At 42.1% G+C, this 19,975-nt stretch overlaps 1 protein-coding gene across 4 annotated transcripts; it reads right to left on the bottom strand.

The window, feature by feature from the left end:
• Positions 1-6,845: 6,845 nt before the first annotated feature.
• LOC129818446 (T-box transcription factor TBX3-like) lies at positions 6,846-16,508 on the bottom strand. Of its 4 annotated transcripts, none has more exons than XM_055874315.1 (7): positions 15,416-16,508; positions 14,258-14,540; positions 13,628-13,792; positions 12,282-12,358; positions 11,526-11,683; positions 9,920-10,563; positions 6,846-8,744 (listed from the first exon to the last, which is right to left on the bottom strand). In XM_055874315.1, the coding sequence occupies exons 1-7, from the start codon at positions 15,805-15,807 to the stop codon at positions 8,316-8,318; spliced, it is 2,148 nt and encodes a 715-aa protein (XP_055730290.1). In that variant the 5' UTR covers positions 15,808-16,508; the 3' UTR covers positions 6,846-8,315. The 4 variants fall into 4 exon arrangements, with proteins under 4 accessions (XP_055730290.1, XP_055730292.1, XP_055730291.1 ...); XM_055874317.1 differs by having other exon boundaries at positions 13,628-13,774; XM_055874316.1 differs by having other exon boundaries at positions 14,273-14,540.
• Between the last annotated feature and the right edge of the window lie 3,467 nt (positions 16,509-19,975).

The raw sequence follows: 19,975 nt of genomic DNA, 5'->3' as shown, positions 1-19,975 counted from the left end.
GCGTCCTTTGAGTTGCGACCCTCGCCCCCGACCTTGGCCTAGGAATCCTCACCAAGGTCCCCACTACATTGAGGAGACAGCTCAGGACAGAGAGGTAGCTCAGGACAGAGAGGTAGCTCAGGACAGAGAGGTAGCTCAGGATAGAGAGGTAGCTCAGGACAAAGAGGTAGCTCAGGACAGAGGGGCAGCTCCGGACTGAAGGGCAGCTCCGGACAGAGAGGCAGCTCTGGACTGAAGGGCAGCTCTGGACTGAGGGGCAGCTCATGACTGGAGGGCAGCTCATGACTGGAGGGCAGCTCATGACTGGAGGGCAGCTCTGGCAGCTCCTTACTGGCTGGCGTCTCTGGCAACTTCTGACTGGCTGGCGGCTCTGGCAGCTCCTGACTGGCTGGCGGCTCTAGCGGCTCCTGACTGGCTGGCGGCTCTAGCGGCTCCTGACTGACGGACGGCTCTAGCGGCTCCTGACTGACGGACGGCTCTAGCGGCTCCTGACTGACGGACGGCTCTAGCGGCTCCTGACTGACGGACGGCTCTGATGGCTCGGGACAGACGGGCGGCTCTGACGGCTCGGGACAGACGGGCGGCTCTGACGGCTCGGGACAGACGGGCGGCTCTGACGGCGCTGGGCAGACGGATGGCTCAGATGGCGCTGGGCAGACGGATGGCTCAGATGGCGCTGGGCAGACGGATGGCTCAGACGGCGCTGGGCAGGCAGGCAGCTCAGACGGCGCTGGGCAGGCAGGCAGCTCAGACGGCGCTGGGCAGGCAGGCGACTCTGACCTGCTGAGGCGCACAATAGGCCTGGTGCGTGGTGCCGGAACTGGTGGTACCAGACTGGAGACACGCACCTCAAGGCTAGTGCGGGGAGCAGGACCAGGGCACACTGAACTCTCGAGGCGCACTATAGGCCTGGTACGTGGTGCCGGAACTGGAGGTACTGGGCTGGATACATGCACCACAGGGAGAGTGCGTGGAGGAGGAACAGGGCTCTGGAGACGCACTGGAAGCCTGGTGCTTGGTGTAGGCACTGGTGGTACTGGGCTGGGGCGGGAAGGTGGCGCCGGATATACCGGACCGTGCATGCGTACTGGCTCCCTTGAGCACCGAGCCTGCCCAACCTTACCTGGTTGAATGCTCCCCGTAGCCCGACCAGTGCGGGGAGGTGGAATAACCCGCACGGGGCTGTGTTGGCGAACCGGGGACACCATGCGTAAGGCTGGTGCCATGTATGCCGGCCCGAGGAGACGCACTGGAGACCAGACGCGTTGAGCCGGCTTCATGGCACCTGGCTCAATGCTCACTCTAGCCCGGCCGATACGTGGAGCTGGAATGTACCGCACCGGGCTAAGCACACGTACAGGAGACACTGTGCGCTTTACCGCATAACACGGTGTTTGCCCATACTCCCGCTCTCCACGGTAAGCATGGGAAGTGGGCGCAGGTTTCCTACCTGACTCCGCCACACTACCCTTTAGCCCCCCTCCCCCAAGACTTTTTTGGGGGTTTCTTCTCAGGCTTCCAGCCACGCTTCCGTGCTGCCTCCTCATACCACCGCTCCTGGGCTTTAGCTGCCTCCATCTCTCCACGAGAGCGGCGATATTCTCCAATGTGAGCCCAGTGTCCTTTTCCCTCCAAAATTTCCTCCCATGTCCAGGAGTCCTGTGTAGTGGGCCGCTGCTGCTGCCCATAGCCACGCTGCTTGGTCCGAGATTGGTGGGTGGTTCTGTAACGGCAGTCTAGCTCTTCCTCCTCCTCGGACGAGGAGAGGCGAGAAGGATCGGAGGACCAACGTGCAGCGTGGTAAGTTTCCATGATTTAATATACACGAAGACAAGACACTATACAAAATAACAAACAAACTAACCGTCACAGTCCCGTGTTGCACAAACATTGACACAGGAAACAACCGCCCACAAAATCCCAATACAAAACAAGCCACCTATATATGATTCTCAATCAGGGACAACAATTGACAGCTGCCTCTGATTAAGAACCATATTAGGCCGAACACAGAAACAGACAAACTAGACACACAACATAGAATGCCCACCCAGCTCACGTCCCGACCAACACTAAAACAAGCAAAACACATAAGCCCTATGGTCAGAACGTGACATTTACTGTGGTCAAATCAATGCAATATATGCCACTTTCAATGCAACATACTGAAACAAAACAAACTATGCAAGAGATTTTGTTGTAGGCAGAATGCATCAGAGAAGGATTCCATTGCATTCACACACACTACTCAGACTGTACTCTACAAAGACTGGTGCAGCATAAACAATCAGAGCTGCAGTAGGCTTACAGTATATGCAATTATAAACTGGGTGGTTTGAGCCCTGAATGCTGATTGTCTGACAGCTGTGGTATATCAGACCGTATACCACGGGTATGACAAAACAGTTATTTTTACTGCTCTAATTACATTGGTAACCAGTTTCTAATAGTAATAAGGCACCTCCGGGAGTTTGTGGTACATGGCTATAACACGGCTAAGGGCTGTATCCAGGCAATCCATGTTGGGTCGTGTGTAAGTACAGCCCTTAGCCGTGGTATATTGGCAATATACCACACCCCCTCGTGCCTTATTGCTTAAATAGACCATTGCCATATATGGATATTTGCCATTTACTTTGATCTGGACTGTGTTTACAGCATGAGTGGTCATGAGTAGATGCGGTTGTTTTGAGATCAAAGCGAGAGCTGCATGTAGCCATGTGTGCACATTTTGTTCATATCCTTTGCTAGTTAGTGAGTTATTAGCCCAGTTATAGATCATTTGTAGTCAGCAATAAGGGAGTGATTGCTTCCTACAAGAGCACACAATGTATACATTTCTAGACATATTTGAAAAGCCAGTCAAGCAAAGAGCTTTTTTTGTCTTAAAGGGGCAGTGTTGTATTTTGAGACAGGTTTGAATAAGCTAGCCAATAGTCAGAGGGTAGCATAATTTGCCTGATTATCTGCAATAATGGTATGTGAATAAAAAACATTTTATTTTGTAAAGTGGTTTCTTGCATCAAACAACACAGCAACATTTCCAGTCACCTCCTTGTCTGAAGGACAAGTGGATAAACAGGTTAATGTCAAGTCCTGCATGTCCCCCCCACCCAAAAAAAAAGTCTCATGGAATGTAGGCCTACATTGAACACCATACATTGTCTGCTACTGTAGGTTGAATGATAGAACAGCTATTTCCATGTTGAAATGTTATGGGATGCATTGTCTCCATTGTTTTTGATGGTAGGCCACTCTGGTAGGCCTACATTATGATCAAATAGCCACAGTAGCCTACATGGCCACTGTTAAAACTGTAACTTAAAGCGGGTACAGCCTCAGTGTTCACAGTAAAACTGTAACTTAAAGCGGGTACAGCCTCAGTGTTCACAGTAAAACTGTAACTTAAAGCGGGTACAGCCTCAGTGTTCACAGTAAAACTGTAACTTAAAGCGGGTACAGCCTCAGTGTTCACAGTAAAACTGTAACTTAAAGCGGGTACAGCCTCAGTGTTCACAGTAAACTCACCCTGGAACTTGCACATAATTTTCACAAGGTTCAAGTTTGCGCTCAGCAGACCTGAAATTGACTTAGTGCTGCAAAAAAATGAAGGGAACATTGTTTATCACTGTTTACCCTTGTTTGCTTTGTTATTTTGTCTCTGTGCGCGAGTGTTAATCATCTATCAGCAATACCATAAAGATGGTTTACGTTTACGGCAGGCAACCAGTAAACATTAAAGGAATCATTGGAAACAATATGTGCACATGTGGTTTGTACTGGGTTCACTTAATGTACAGAGTAAAATTCTAAACTTCAAATAAACTTCCTTGAGATTGCAAAATATATTGTTTACATTCGTACAAACACAAAAAAAACACACAAGTATCATTCAAAATATTTATTAGAGTGTAAAAATCAGTTTTCAAATGTAAGTATCATTCAAAATATTTATTACAGTGTAAAAATCAGTTCTCAAATGTAAGTATCATTCAAAATATTTATTAGAGTGTAAAAATCAGTTCTCAAATGTAATCTTTGAGTACAAAATGTGTGATTCTTATTGTTTAATGTTGTAGGGCGTTTTATAGCAGTTGTGTAGGTTTAACTATCAATGTTAGGCCGCATAACTTTAATGATATGCATTAGGGACAGTGATACCAGCTGTTATTACTCATGAACACAAGATAACCATGACTAGTTTGTGTTGTATGTGGTTTACTAAGGCCAATCCAGTGCTACATGCTTAAATCATGATCAAAATAAAGCCATAGTATTATGGGAAATCCCAGTTCTACCTGATGAGGGAGACAGACACCATGCAAAATGTGTGATTCTGTCATGAAATTAGTATAGTAACTTCTATCAATACATGTAGGCCTATATGTTCATCTATAAATAATTTACGTAATTTGTATTTTTTCACTCGATTTTAATTACTTTTTAATTGAGAATAAATCATTGTTTGAATAAATACACGTAATTGACTTGTAAATCATTGACTTGATGTAATACCAAAGTCTTATTGCATAGCCACTGAGTGGCGGCATAAAACTGTGGCATACGTTTTAACACACTCCAACTCTAATCTCAGCACTATAGCCTAGTTTACACTGACTGAAACTAATATCAGACTGTGGGCCTGTGAAAGACCTGGTTATTTTGTAGGTCTCTGGGGCACTGGACATCTCAATCCCGTTGACCAATATCACGTAGGCCTAGCTATAGAAAAGTATTTCATGTTTTATTGTCCTGCGCCGTATGACATAGCATACATGAGTCAGAAATATAGACAACATAAGACATACTGACAAAGCACAACATACACAATATATGGGTACTATGTATGAATCAACTGTAATGACATTGGCCTAAAACGCGCTATAGTATGAGCAACCAGTACCGCGCGCTGGGCGCGTCTAGCAGGTGCTTATTGGAGCAAAGTCGCATGCGCGCTGTGATGGAAATGGTGTTAACAAGGACACGGGAGAACTTCGCCCAAGCTGTCAGGTGCTTGAGTAATGGAGCTGTTATTATAAAGGATACTCTCCCAAGGCCTGACCCCATTCGCAGAGAATTGAAAGTGATATCCCAGGTCAATTGCCTCGAATAAATACAATGGATCCACATGAATAGATGTTTGGCACACTTCTACTTTGCTGTGGAAGATTATGCTACTATTTGCACTGCATGCGCCTAATATTGAAAATATAAACACCTATTTCTCTCTCTGTGTGTTTGTGTTTGTGAGAGAGAGCGAGAGCGAGAGGGGGGGAGAGAGAGAGAGAGACAACGTGAGAAAGTGAGAGGGAATGAGAAAAATAGGGTTATTAAGTCGGGGTGGATACTGCAGTTGCCTACATAATTTTGTGAAATGCACCTCCTAGGCTTTCACCTTTGTCCGATTTCTCGAAATATAGGTCCAAAAAACAAATGTAGAACCCAACACCGCAATCGATTCAGTTTATGACCAATATTGGACAATGAAACGAAGCGAGGTAAGCTTAACATGAATTAGGTGTTTGGAGGCTTCTAAATTAATGACAAATTAAGCATGACGCATACGTAAAAAGCGCAGTAGGCCGAAATTCTTCCTCTCCTCTAATTTTCTACCGTCAAAGGCATAAGCAAAGCATTAAGTGTGACATATTTTATATTATATATGATTACTATAAACCCACTGTAATTACATTAATATGCCAATTCTCCATTCTTGTAGGCCTGTTGTGTTGTATTAGTTTTGGTTGTGCCAATTCTCTCTCCATTTCCAGAAAACCACACATCTAGCAATGGTCTGGTTAATCTCAGGTGGCAAAAACGTTGCCGTAAACTGTTCTCCACTCCAATGTTCCATATCTGGTTGAATAATATCGTCACCGTACACCAAGGTAGGCTTCATCAGGTCAGAGTCCACAGTATACAAAAGGTCCGTGCTATCCGAGATCCTTGGGACGTCTCTACCCCCCATTGAAGTTGAAATGGAACATGTTTAAGGTAAGGGTTAAGGTTAGGTAAGGGTTAACGTTATGTTCATGGTAGGGTTGAGGTTAGGTTTAGGACTTAGACTTTGGACGTCCCAATGATCCCCAATAGCATTGACCCTGTTCAAAGTAATCATCCTGCAGTACTTTGTCATGTAGTTGTGTAGTTTATGTAGTGTTCACTAGGTGGCGTTACGTCTGGAATATCAACGTAAGAATCCTGTTCAACATTAGCCTATTTCAGACGCACTGCCGCCTTCCGTGCAACAAAATCCAGTAAGATATCGAGGGCGCCAGGTGAGCAATAGACAGAGCAATTGAGATTATATGTCATGTTTACTCTTATTCCCTAGCGCCACTGTCGTTACTTATTAACCATACAATTTACAAATAAAGATATGAAGTTAATAAACTCATGATTCTACGCGCAATGGAGAGTGCAATCAAGTTATTTTACATTCTTTAGGGTTCACGTTGGCCGAAATAAACAATTCGTCAATAGGCTACTCAGCAGGCCCATAAAACACACGCGCACAATGACTCACTCTGGCGCGGTCTTGCGCGTCCAGGAAGGAATTCCAGGTATCATAGCTGAGGTTGAGAGTATCCCAGTGCCTTCTCTCAGGTTATCTTAAGAACATTTCTCAACTCTTTGATCATTGTCTCGACGCCTCTATCCCTTAATGCTTAAAGTGGACAAAGTGTGGAAAGAAAAAGTCTGGCTATGCCAGACTGCATGATAGAGAAGGATCGACACAAATTTGGTTTGAGCAATTACATTACTTTGTATTTATCCACAAAGTTTACATCATAGTTTAAATAATATCCTGTAGGCCTAAAGAAACGGACACATGGAAACGTATGGAGACTGCATTTCACTATTTTATTGACACTTTCAAGAACAGATCGTTGGGTGTTGTAAACTAGACAAAAACCGAATACAACATAACCCAATGACAACTTTAGAAACACAAAAGGAACCTTCATATTTCAATAAGATGCAGCATTTTTACTATCAGGCTGCAAAGCATTTTTTAACAGAAAATTCGTCCATTTTGACACACACCTAGACGAATGTTTTTTTTCTTTTCAGAAAGCTGTTGACGTGTGCTCTCGCTGTCATTCGTCTGAACAGTAGCACTTAACACACAGAGACAACAGGTAGGCTAGAGGTACAATGGCACATGTGTGTCCGCTAAAACAACTAGCTCTGTGGATATTTGAGGTACAGGTAAATCCGTATTCAGTGGGATATAAAATGCAGATGGAAAAACAAGGGTAATAGCCCACGAACTATCTTTACACAGGTATCGACAATAAATTAAGGACAGATCCCTAAAATTAAACTACTCCGTTGTATTTACACGCAATATCAATATCAATATGAAATAATTACATAAATATTTGTATATATCACTATTTACATTTAAACCCAATATTACCTTTTCAATTGTATTTCAGATTCCCTTTGCCAGTTGAATACTTATGTTGGATTCGGCATGCGAAATTAGGACAGTCTCAACCACTCGCACATGAAGTTTATAACCTCGGTTCTGTTTTGGCATACTTCAAACAAGTGCCAGCATATGGATTTCCGCAGCATAATCCTGCGTTTATAATTTGACAAACAGAGACATTCGTTCGTAAAATCAATAACCGAAGACCAATTGATTGATTCGTTAGAAAAAAGGGAGGGAGACATGTTTTTCTCTCTCCTCCAGATTGGTTTTAAGATCAGCCTGAAGCATTCCTTTAGCCTTATTCGTTTCATTTGAATTTGGTCGTGAAAATAAATCATAACAACAAACTGACAGTCATAAAAGAGACATGTAGCGTTTTGTAGGGCATGCAAAGTGTCACCTACCCCCCTATAAGCATAATGATATGCTTCAAATTGTTATGCAGTTAATACATCAAACACAGCAGTCTTTATAATATAAAGAGAAGTGAATTCAAATAATTATAACCAATTCAGAGTGCACATTAAATCGAACAAATTTCGTTACCTCAGTAACTCGACGTAAAACAAACGTATACATAGGACATCACACAGCAGCAACTTATCAAAGATCTGTGAGTATTATCCATGCCAACCTTTCAGTTTCAATACTTGTACGGTATTCAAATAACAGGAAAAATTCAAAAGCGTTGTTTAATTTAACAAAAGAGAAATATACATATGAGATGTGTATTTAACCAAAGTGCATTTCAAAATCTAAACTGTTCAATAGGTCAGTTTTCTAAACCCGCATTCGCTAGAAGGGTGTCATCATTCTCATCCTCATCGTCCTTATATGATCATCACAAAAACAACAAAAATAACAACATTAGAATCTATGGGGACACGCTTCGTGACCTGTCCTGAATGGAATCAAGTCCACTGACCAAACGCTGAATGCTCTGCAACTCGTTAATGGAATCTTTCCCAGAGCAAGTTTTTGGGGACAGGGAGACCGAGCCGGATGACCTGCTGGTGACCTCCGAGGTGGAGTCCAGGGTGGCAGAGACGGGGCTCGTGGCCATGCCGTCCCCTTTCCGCTCGGCCGCACTGCTCGCCATGGAGGGGATGGCGGTGGTGAGCAGACTGCTGTCCGGAACGCTCATAGGGATGGAGTAAGGGCTGTACCTGAGGCGGGGGCGCACTGCGTTCAGGAAAGGGTGTCGGTGGACAGAGGAGGAGGCTGCGGAGTTGGCTGCCGCGGCTGCTGCCATGTACGTGTAAGGGTAAGGGAACAGGCCCCCAAATGGAGACATGGCCAGGCCCTGGGGAGAGAGGAGGGGAATGATATGAATAGAACTATGCACAAATTTAACAGACGCTAGCTTTTAGTCACGATAATAACACAGCAAAACAGGGAAAATAGGCTACATTTAAATTGTTCACAATGTACACTGTCTATGTAGGCCTGAATATTGAATTGAGGTCATGTAGTGAGTGTGAATAATGAACCCAGACACGTGTTATGTGGCTGTGTGTTATGTGGCTGTGTAAGTCTACGTTCACTTTTCTCATAAAGCGATTTTCATGATGATGCTGTTCTGTGTCTATGCGTAATGATTTTATACAGCGGCGGTGTTGACATAGATGGGTGTAAACCCATTACCAATACATTTTCTTGAATTTAGCCTTACATATGGAATACATAACGTTATCCACGCGTAAATCCATGAAAACATTCCGAGAATCAAATGGACAAAATATTTAGTTTTTTTTTGTGTTACGTGATATCTAGACCCACCACTATGTGATATCGTGTTTTATGTAGCTTTGCAAATAGTTCATGAATTGTGAATGCAAATAAACATTCTTTATATATGATGTTGCTCATAAAATAGCAATTTAAAAGGAACTATTTCTGCAACACATATGTTTTGAAAGTAGATGGAAACAGCAAATCTGTTATGCATTTAGGAGAAGTTGTTTTCCCTCCCCGAACCAGTGAAGCACTAAGCACATCTCATTCGCCATGTTCCTCTAAAACACAGACTTAATTAATGAGTTCACATCAACACTAGCCTAAAACTATTGTTGTAACGCTTAGGTGGTCTCTGCCTAAATCCCAACATATGCTGTAAACAATTGAGACAAATAATATCCACACCTTCCTAAAATCCAAATAAACTTGAGTCCCTATAAAACACATTCGGTTATTATTTAGGCTATAACATAACTGTCTACAATAGGCTATGCTCGCCCCTGTTGTGATTTTGAACGCTATAAGGAATAAACTAGGCTATTAAAACGAAATGTAAATTATACTATTTTTCTTCTACACCATGTTGACATTTTCACATAAAGTAATGGGGACAAGGACACCTAAGATGATATAGGCTACACAGTATATTCGTCAAAATGTAACGAAAAACTCTCAGGATCTCATAGCATGTGTTTTACACAGGCATTAATGTACTGCTGGTGGTAATAAAACAGGTTTTACCTGGGATGCCAAGACATGTTGCTGCAGATGAAAAGGCAGTCCATGAGCTCCCGTCAGGCTTTGCGAGGGTGACGCCATACTGGCCGTGTCCATGGTACTAACCCCTGCAGAGGACACCGCTGCCAGTAAGGGGCCCATGCCCGCGGCCATATTCGAGAACGCGCCTCCCATGTTGAACTGACTGGGGTGCAAAAGAAAGGGATGCGCGCCCCCTAAGTGATTGAAAAACTGCTGTCCCGCGAAACCCGGTGGAAATCCAAAATGATGCATGTGACTCTGGCTTAAGTGCGGACTGCTGTCAGTTTGAACAGTCAAAGGCATATAGTTCTCCTTGCTTATAGACCTGCACTCGTCCGCTTTGGGCTGGTCCCGGCTTGGACTCTTGAAGTCTTCTCCGGACCGAGTGGTGCTGGAGATCACGGTGATGGGGCTCTGTCGTGAGTCTGCTTGGCTTTTCTCAGTCCTCCGGGCGCTTTCCCGAGACCGGCCGGTAGAATCACTGCCACCAAATTGATGGCCTTTAGTCTGGCTTGCCTCACGATCCTTCCCATCCTCCGTAGTGGTTGAGATCTTACTGGAGTCCGGCCCATCCTTTAGGTTTCCATTGCTTTCATCGTCGCTGTCTTCATCACTCTCGCAGAAATCTATCAGGAATGAGTCAAAAGTTAGTGATACATGAGAAATGATGATCAAAGTTAATCAGGATTCATTTAGTTTTTGGTTTATTCTCCTAAATTCTCATATAGCCAACTTTATTACATTTCTTCATGACTTTCGATGCCATATTAATAAAAAATGAAAATAAAAATGTACAACTAGATATGTAATCAGTATCGGTCAAAATGATATCTCATATAAACAAATATGCCTAGATTTGAATCCATGCTCGTTTGGAGGATCGTAATTTGCGCTGTCAATGAGATGTAATTATCTGTAGGATACTGTACGGCTAATGGTTAGTAGGCCTAGGCCTAATGCTTTAGGCTACGTAGGCTAGTGTTCATAATGTATTGAGCTACATTGAAATCCATAGGCTACAGATGTATTTTTATTTTTTAATTAACCTTCAGCATATGATCAAGTCCTTCAAATTGGCCTCATTTTAACCGATGGAATGTTTTCACAATTCTAACGATTTTTTGTCATTCAGATAACTGACTACGCCTACATCTCGAAAGTTTATTTTATAAAAAATAAAAAATAAATCTATATCCAGTATATCATTCTGGCAGATGTATGATTCATTTTATTGCTAAATGCTTAGCACGAGAGACCCATCATGTGAATGGGAATTACACGAATGAGCCGACATAAAAGGTAGGCTACATAGTTTGTATGTTATTGTTGGTGCTGGACAAAATTATATAATTTGTCGTGCAAGTATTCAACACAATAGGCCTACTGATATCCAAAGACATTCAACTGAATTCAAACTAAATCCAAAATGTAGCATAGGCCTACTCATTGGAAAATATTTCACAGCACACTTTTTTTTTTTACAAGCATAGGTTACTGTAGGTGTCTATGCTATATGGGTCTGTGAGATGCGGAACGTGTAGGCCTAGTTCTGAATCTTAACCCAAGCAGAGGCTATGGGCTCCATTACCTTTCAGGTTGGGAGGCCCCACGGTAGACACTGCGGGAGACGAGGCCTGGTCGAAACATTTTAATGAGGCCTGCTCGCCGGAGGAGTCGTCGGACGTCCCGTTCTCTTTTTTCTGCTGCTCCTCATATGAGCGAATTGACTGCAGGGCCAGCTGTTTCCTACATTATACAGACAGGTTATTGGTCATCACTACTAGTATTTTGTAAGAAAAAAACGATCTATAAGAAAACGGATCATTTATTCAAGGCATAGGACATGGCTTGCTATGTACAGTCTTTGCGTATAGGCAAATTCACAGGCCTGCAATTCATTTTGAGTGAACATTATCCAGATGCATTTTATAAATCAATATATGTCTGTTCGAAGAAATCAAGCTATTCAAAACCACTGTAGAACACTAATAACCCACCTCCCAAACAATTGTATACTGTTGTCAAAACGGCAAAGAAAAGCTTTTGAAGAGTTAACTATCAATAACGCCACACTATTTCTATAGTAGGAGTTTCAAAATTGTATTTTGCTCTTTAGATCTCTGCACTCGGAGAACCATAACAGTGTAAATACAACATGATAAACTATGTCTATTACCTCTGCCAACTCATTAATAAAACGTGAACTACCATAGCATCATTTTAAGTCGTACCGCTTTTTGGAATTCACTAAGATCACTGTCAGCCATTGCGTCCATAAAATCCGACATCAGAAATCGTAAAATGTTTGTTGCGCAGTTAGGGAATAGTTTAAACTTCTCCTTACCTCTTCTCTCGTCTTCCATTGCCAGTGTCACGGAATCCTTTGGCAAAAGGATTATGGTCGATTTTCAATTGTGTAATCTGAAAGAAATCAAAGTTATAAATGTTTGTAGGTAGCGGCCGGTAGCCTAGTGGTTAGAGCGTTGGGCCAGTAACCGAAAGGTTACTAGATCGAATCCCCGAGCTGACAAGGTCAAATCTGTCGTTCTGCTCTTGAACAAGGCAGGTAACCCACTAGATCGTCATTGTAAATAAGCATTTGTTCTTAACTGACTTGCCTAATTAAATATACAATAAATGTTTGTAGAGGTGGTTAAATTGAGTGACAGTTATCCTCGATTTCTATTCTTAAAGTTCAACAGTTAACCTTAAAATCGTAGAAAGGAATAGTAGCTTAATTGTTGCTGCATCTCATATATATATTTTTTTAGAAATTGCATAATTGAGCCACCATCTGAATGGTTGGAAATTTGTCGATAATTGATTCTCAAACTAGTGACGAGCTTAAGGTCTGATGCTATTAGAGACCATTTTATTCCCCCCCCCCCCCCCCCCCCCCACACACACACACACAATGCATACTGAATGTCAACCTCGCAGAGCACATTATTTCCCCCCACTCACTTCCTCTCGCTTTCCACCCCTCCCATGTGCACATTTTGGCAGGATTGACAATATTCTTCAACTCATGTGGCTGCCAAACATTAACTGCATTTTTGCTTGACCCAAGTGCCCAGAGGTAACACTTAGCTAACATTTAGCCCTTATATCAAAGAGCCAACATAAGAGATGATTTTGATTAGCGGTGTATCACATGTGGAATTAAATGTTACCACCAGCGCAGCCTGTTAAAATCAAAATGCTCTTTTCTCTGAGTAACTGCACATTCTGTTCCCCTCTCTTTCTCACACTCTCCCTCCCCCTTGCCTCTAACATTCTCTCAATGTCTCGCAAACACACACACACACACACACACACACACACACACACACACACACACACACACACACACACACACACACACACACACACACACACACAGTCTGGGTCGTTGCCAAATCCTTTCCATGTGATTAAATATAATGAAGTATTATGTATTACATACATTCCTGAGAATTCTGACCCAATTGCTTTAGTAGGAAACACGGCATGAGATGAGGTTTACATGTATCTAACACGATAGCTTGTAGGCCCAACACTCAAACAAGATGAAACAAATCTTTCATATTTTATGATGGCAAATGGCGCAGTGCTAGCATTGGCTATAGAAACTATTTTATAAAAAATGGATGCAAAATAAATATCCAACTATTTCATGAAAATAAACGAATAAATTGTGATTCTGCCTACCTTGTCATTTTGATAGGCAGTTACAGCAATGAAATCCGTTTCTGGGAAAACGTAAGTCCTGAACGTGCTATAGGGTAGTTTGAGAATGTCGTTGGCTCTCACGATGTGAAATCTGGGCTGATATTTGTGCATGGAATTCAGGATGGTCTGGAACAGGAAAGAATTCTGGATTTAAAAAAAAATAAGCACACACGGATTTCTAACTTTTGATGAAGATTAGCCATTTTTGTAGCTTACTCAATCGTAGTTCAGGCCTAGCCTACTTGATGCAATGGGCTGTATTGGAAAGTTATCCTGAATTTCTCTCACCAACAACGCATTTACCAAAAATGTTCAATACATTTATATAGACCGAAGCAGTTGGGGAAAAAGTTGGAGAAACATGTTGCAGTGAAAATATTAAAACATCATTCACGATGGACACAAACCTATTCAATTGAAATTAGGCCTGTATATTTTGGTGAAGCCTTTTCAGCCCTCGGCTCCATATGACCACAGAGAGGCAACGTTAACGGGCTTATTAATATTAGGCTACTAATAATAATACCTCTGATAATACCAATAACAATCATGATAACAATAATACATGCTAAAAATGTCGAGAAGCATGCAAATAAGAAAAAAACATACATTAGATGAACTTACAAATCCATGCTTGTCGGAGATGTTATTCGTCAGCTTGAGTTTGTGAAAATTGACGACTTTTGACATCCACTGCTCGCCAGTAGCCGGACTGTCCGGGTGAATGTACATCCTCTTTGGCATTTCGGGGTCGGCCTTCCCAGCCACCATCCAACGCGAGTTGTGAAATTTATACCTGCAGTCATCGGCTGCAACAATATCCATCAACAGAATGTACTTTGCTTTCTTGTCCAAGCCTGTGCATCTCACTTTGAATGGAGGGAACATTCGCCTGTGAAATGGAATAAGAAAATCACTTAAAAACAGTGGACTGGCCTACCTATCCTATGTTCATACATACATATGGAGCAGCTATCTTTTCATTGCTATTATACTGGTTTAGATAATGAAAATGTAACACTGCGAATACTCAAATATTACACATTTTGCATTTACTTGTATGCCTATACGTATATGCGTCAGCCATACGATTTAGTGCATGAAGAAATGATTGATCTAACAGAGTCTGTGCGAGAATATAAAACACCCACACATCATTTAAAAAAACGCATAATATGTACAGCATGCATTGTGTAAATGTATTTGTACGGCCTACTATTTGTTTGTTGTGATAATAACATTTGTTATTACACTTTAGTATAATAGGCATGTAGGCATACATGTTTCCGTTTCATAGCCTAGTATTGTGGGCTGACTTTAGATCTACAAACGTTTTGTAGAGTACACATTGTTTTGTAGAGTACATTTTAGAATTGCTCACAGTTTTATTGTGTCATAAGAAGTTAAAATGTAACAGCCTTATGTGTTGTATATTTTATAGTTTGGGTTGGGTTTTATTTGATATCGTGTTAGGATTACATGACCATTCAATATGGCCATACAGATTCTGTCGATAGGACAAAGTTAGGCTATTCTATTCAGCTGATTTACACACGTAGCCTATCACCACCCTAGTTTGAAATCAAAACGTTGGCCACCATTCGCGAAGGTACAGTTCCAAGCGCCCATCATTAAATCAATTCACTCGAGAGGCATGCCATCGTATTGATGATCAGAATGATTTTCATAATAACAAGATGCATACTGATGTATTTCGACTGCAGAACACAAATATGTCTTATTCGAACACATCAAAGTTGAGCTCACCTTCCAGATTTCGTGATAACCATTTCAGTGCCTCGCTTGTGGAACGTTTCCCAAAGTTCCTTCGCTTCCAGGTGAACTTTCGGGTCGTCTTCGACCTCTTCTTCAGGCTCCAGAGTCTTCAGAGGCCTCAGATGGGCTGCGGCTGCCTGGTGCCCCAGCGAGGAGAAGTGGAGGCCGGACTCGGCGGCGCCCATCAGCTGGTCCATGATAGGCTTCCCCAGGGCGCCCGGGAGAGAGAGGGAGCCGTTGTGAGGTAGCGCCAGGGCCGGGAAAAATGGAGGATGGTGACCCAACATTGCACTCATGGCAAATTCCGGACCCCGGTGAGGTAAAAACGGATGGTATGCCATACTCGTTCCTTGTATGACTGGATCTCTCATCAGGAAGCTCATCCAAGTCCAGGCAGGTACCAAATATATGGATTTATTTAGTTGAATACTATAGTCAGTCTATGCAGGTTTCTTGACGAGCAAAACTGTCTCAAATTGAGAAGTCCACTGTCACCACTGCAGAAATAAGCATCCACTTGTGTTCGGCTGGGTGGTATGAATGATCTCTACTGTCGTTCTATGAGTTCCAACAAAGTGTCTGCAATGAGAAATGAACAAATGCACTCCATTAGTCTTCAATTGTGTTGAGATAAAGATTTTCTTCCGAGATTGACGGGCGTTGAGCACTTTGCAATGCGTTGTCTTGCGAACAATTTTCGAATTAAACCAACAAGGGTGAGTAACTACGCTTTAATTGACTGCTGCCTTCTTTTCTTGCTGTTGTCTAGGCTACAATATCGGCATTCCTGTTAAAATGCATTCGCTTTCATTGGCTTCAGTCCTCCTGCAAAAGCGATGTGTTGAAATATTTCGATAGCGCGGTATAATTCCTCTGTCTTTACTTGTTCCAGACATGCACCCTCACACGCACGCACACTATTTCTTCGTTTCTCTTTCACGCACACACACATTTCAGTAAAGACGTATGCAGAGAAAGGAGTCGTTTGACGGCAGAGAGGTGGTAAGGTCCCAGCACCAAGATATTCCTAGCGCTTCTGTGCCCCATAGGCTTCAAACTGTATGGATGTGTTGCATGTTACGAGAAGCTGGGCTCTGTTGATTGGCTCTTTCACGCGTTTGGACCAATTGTGTGGCTTCGTAGGCGTGGTTTTAACAGGTCGGGTGGAGGGGACAGACTTCAGACTTATTAAAAGGTGTTTGGAAACTCAAATGCTACTGTGAAAAACCACTGCCTCAGTCAATATTGTGTGAATATGTCAACATCATTAGAACTAGTGCGATCACTCGGTCTCTGGGACCCTGCAAAGGAAAAGTAGCCAGTCTCAGTTGCTTTGTCCGTAAGATAGTACTGTCTCGTGTGCAGTCAGAGCGGCAGGGTTGGCCCCGTCATCAAAATATTGACTGACAAAATGTTTGTGCGAAGTCGTGGACGCTTTATGTAGGCTATATGGAATGAATGAATATACACAATTTATCGTCACTGATTTGATCATGTGGAATTTATTTGATGAACAGAAATCGTCCGTTGTCCGTTGTTCTTCGTTGTAGCGATCCACAACACCGGAAAGGAATGTTTGAGCAACACGACAAGCTACCATTATCAGCACCATATTCGTGAAATATTATCGTGAATTTTGACCGGTTGTCGCGCGATGACCCGATGTCCAGTTAGCATAGGCTATGCAATGTTAATAATATGACAATACGTTACATAAACGATCATGTTAATGTTTGCTGACACTTTATTGCATATATAATTTCTTGTTGATTTAATCTGTCACATTGGCCAGACTTTGTAACAATCATTAGCCTACAGTGTTGCGTTTGATAGCCAATTTTGACATCATTAAGCATCACTCGACATTAACTCTCCGAATTGCAGTATTCATTTTACCTTGAATGTGAAGAGATGACAGGGTCATTCCGTGTGCTGAATGCATGGCGCCTGTAGTGTGTGGTTTGATCTGTGGATAATATTGTTTTACACACTTTAAGGCAGGTTAACATGAATAAAGCGTGAATAAAACTCTCTCGCTCTCTTTCTCTCTCTCTCTCCCTCTCACACACGCACGCACACGCACACGCAGTGGTGATAATATGTTGGTGATATTGGATCACTTATCAAGACGGGTTGGTTTTATTTGGTCATTCAAGGGACATTAAGCACATTACGCGCAAGTCTAGACAGCTGCACCAGCCAAATATTTAAGGATTCATTCACAAGTAAACTACAAAGGGAGTGGCAGTGGTCAGCCATATTGACCAAACACTGACCAAATAACATCCCATCCAATCGTAGGCCTACAAGGTTGAACTATAGGGACTTGCCAATCTTCTGAGCTATGATTTTGAACTAGTACTATCCATTATTTCATGAAAGTTCTTTATCCTTTAACCAAACGATTGTTAGTGGGGAAACGCACCTATTTATACTGTCAATTTGACTGAGTAATCTAAGACAGAGGCTGGTGACATGGTCCTTTGAGTAGACTATTTGATGGTATGAGTGCATGGGTAGTTAGTTGCAAGAGGCATAGTGTACTGCGTGTCTGAATGCCCATCAAACCCAATAGTCTTACCAGCTCCCGGTGACAGGAGAGTTGTTGTCCCTGCAATGTAAAGGGACTGCCATGAATTTGACCATAATATACAGGCATCTCAGTGGCAAGTACAGTTATGTATTTTACATTACAGTACACCTGCTGTATAATACATACGGTATCAAAGCAAGCATTGTGTAATGACACACAGTACAATAACGTAAAATTGACTGTATTATACTGTAAAAAAAGTAAATGCTACTGTAATCGGAATGGGGTATGGAAAGGGATTGGTGCACGCAGGTTTGCAGCTCGGTAAAGTGTTTACACATTACAGCACCTTAATGAATATTTGGTGTTTTATATCACTTGCACTTCTAGAGGCCTAAACAAAGGCTTCCAAACTGACAACAACTACAGGGCAAAACAGACCAAAAGGACATGGCAAAATGTTAAACAATTTAAAGATTTGCTGCCACATCCTGTTCCCTATGCATTTTAATTGATGGTGCACTACAATCCACATAAGAGATAAATTGGTGCAACAAATATAGCCTCTTACAAGGCGTGCCACAAAATATGTTAATGCCCTAGAAACAACATTACCATGCACCCACTAGTGGTCAATAGGTTTATGGAGCTCTAAAGATAGGGTACGGTACTGTATTCTGTGGGGTTGAATTACAGTACCATTTGAAATCCAGCAATATTCCCACAATTCACCTTCATCTACAGTATGCTGCAGTAAAACGTTTCAGACTGTTTGACTGTTGATAATACCTAAAATTACTGTATAAATTACAGTTTTCTGTAACAGTGTAGGGTTATCCTCATTTTCAGTTTGTAAATAGTTTCCTTGTGTTGTATTTATGAAGTTAATCTTTAACATTTGAATGCAATTATTAGGGACAACCAGTTTGCAGTTTCGCTGTCCAGTTCTTCAGACTTTATGTGTGAGTGTAGCTTAGTTATTGTCAATGGAGTGACACCCTGTGTCCTCTCTTTTGTCAGCCGCTATGTCAGAGCAGGGAAACTGTCCCCAAGCTATCCTTTGTGTCTCTATGACTAATTAGGGGAGGGCAGCATATATTGTGTATTGTAAGGTGTCAATATTTATTGATATTTTCTGGACTAACTAATGAGATAACTGCTGACACAATAGGCCTAAATACAATTCAGCATTGATCAAACTATAGGCCTATGGTTACTAAGCTATGGCAAACTCTTCCCTCCAGTCATCTGAGCCTGAACATGCTGTTCACTTAAAAGGGCACATACAGTAGGTCTATAGTCCTCTTTGTGTTTGTGAGGTCAGGCCTGTGCCGATTACATGCTTATTCTTCTATATCCTCTGCAGGATCAGAGTCCCCCCTGCGGGACGGTTGAGCTAACGTAGGCTAATGTGATTAGCATGAGGTTGTAAGTAACAAGAACATTTCCCAGGACATAGACATATCTGATATGGGCAGAAAGCTTACATTCTAGTTAATCTAATTACACTGTCCAATTTACAGTAGCTATTACAGTGAAATAATACAATGCTGTTGTTTGAGGAGAGTGCACAGTTATGAACTTGAAAATGTATCAATAAACCAATTAGGCATATTTGGGCAGACTTGATACAACATTTTGAATAGAAATACAATGGTTCATTGGATCAGTCTAAAACTTTGCATACACACTGCTGCCATCTAGTGGTCAAAATTGAAATTGCTTATAACCTGGAATAATAAATTGTGACATTTCTCTTGCATTTAAAAAATGATGGAGAAAAGAATCATGTTTTTTTCTTTGTATTATCTTTTGCCAGATCTAATGTGTTATATTCTCCTACATTAATTTCACATTTCCACAAACTTCAAAGTGTTTCCTTTCAAATGGTATCAAGAATATGCATATCCTTGCTTCAGGTCCTGAGCTACAGGCAGTTAGATTTGGGTATGTCATTTTAACGAAAATTGAAAAAAAGGGTCCAGTCCTTAAGAGGTCACTCACCCCTATTAGCAGCA

This window comes from Salvelinus fontinalis, chromosome 21 (genome assembly GCF_029448725.1).
Source record: "Salvelinus fontinalis isolate EN_2023a chromosome 21, ASM2944872v1, whole genome shotgun sequence".
Classification (NCBI taxonomy): domain Eukaryota; kingdom Metazoa; phylum Chordata; class Actinopteri; order Salmoniformes; family Salmonidae; genus Salvelinus; species Salvelinus fontinalis.
This window is presented reverse-complemented; position numbering and strand designations above follow the sequence as displayed.

Bases quoted from the DNA above. Each gene is read 5' to 3' on its own strand.
- LOC129818446 (XM_055874315.1), bottom strand. From the start codon at position 15,807: ATGAGCTTCCTGATGAGAGATCCAGTCATACAAGGAACGAGTATGGCA. The intron at 11,684-12,281 runs GTAAGGAGAAGT...TGTATAATGTAG, and splicing joins AATGGAAGACGAGAGAAGAG to GAAACAGCTGGCCCTGCAGT. The intron at 10,564-11,525 runs GTAATGGAGCCC...CATTCCTGATAG, and splicing joins GGGGCCTCCCAACCTGAAAG to ATTTCTGCGAGAGTGATGAA.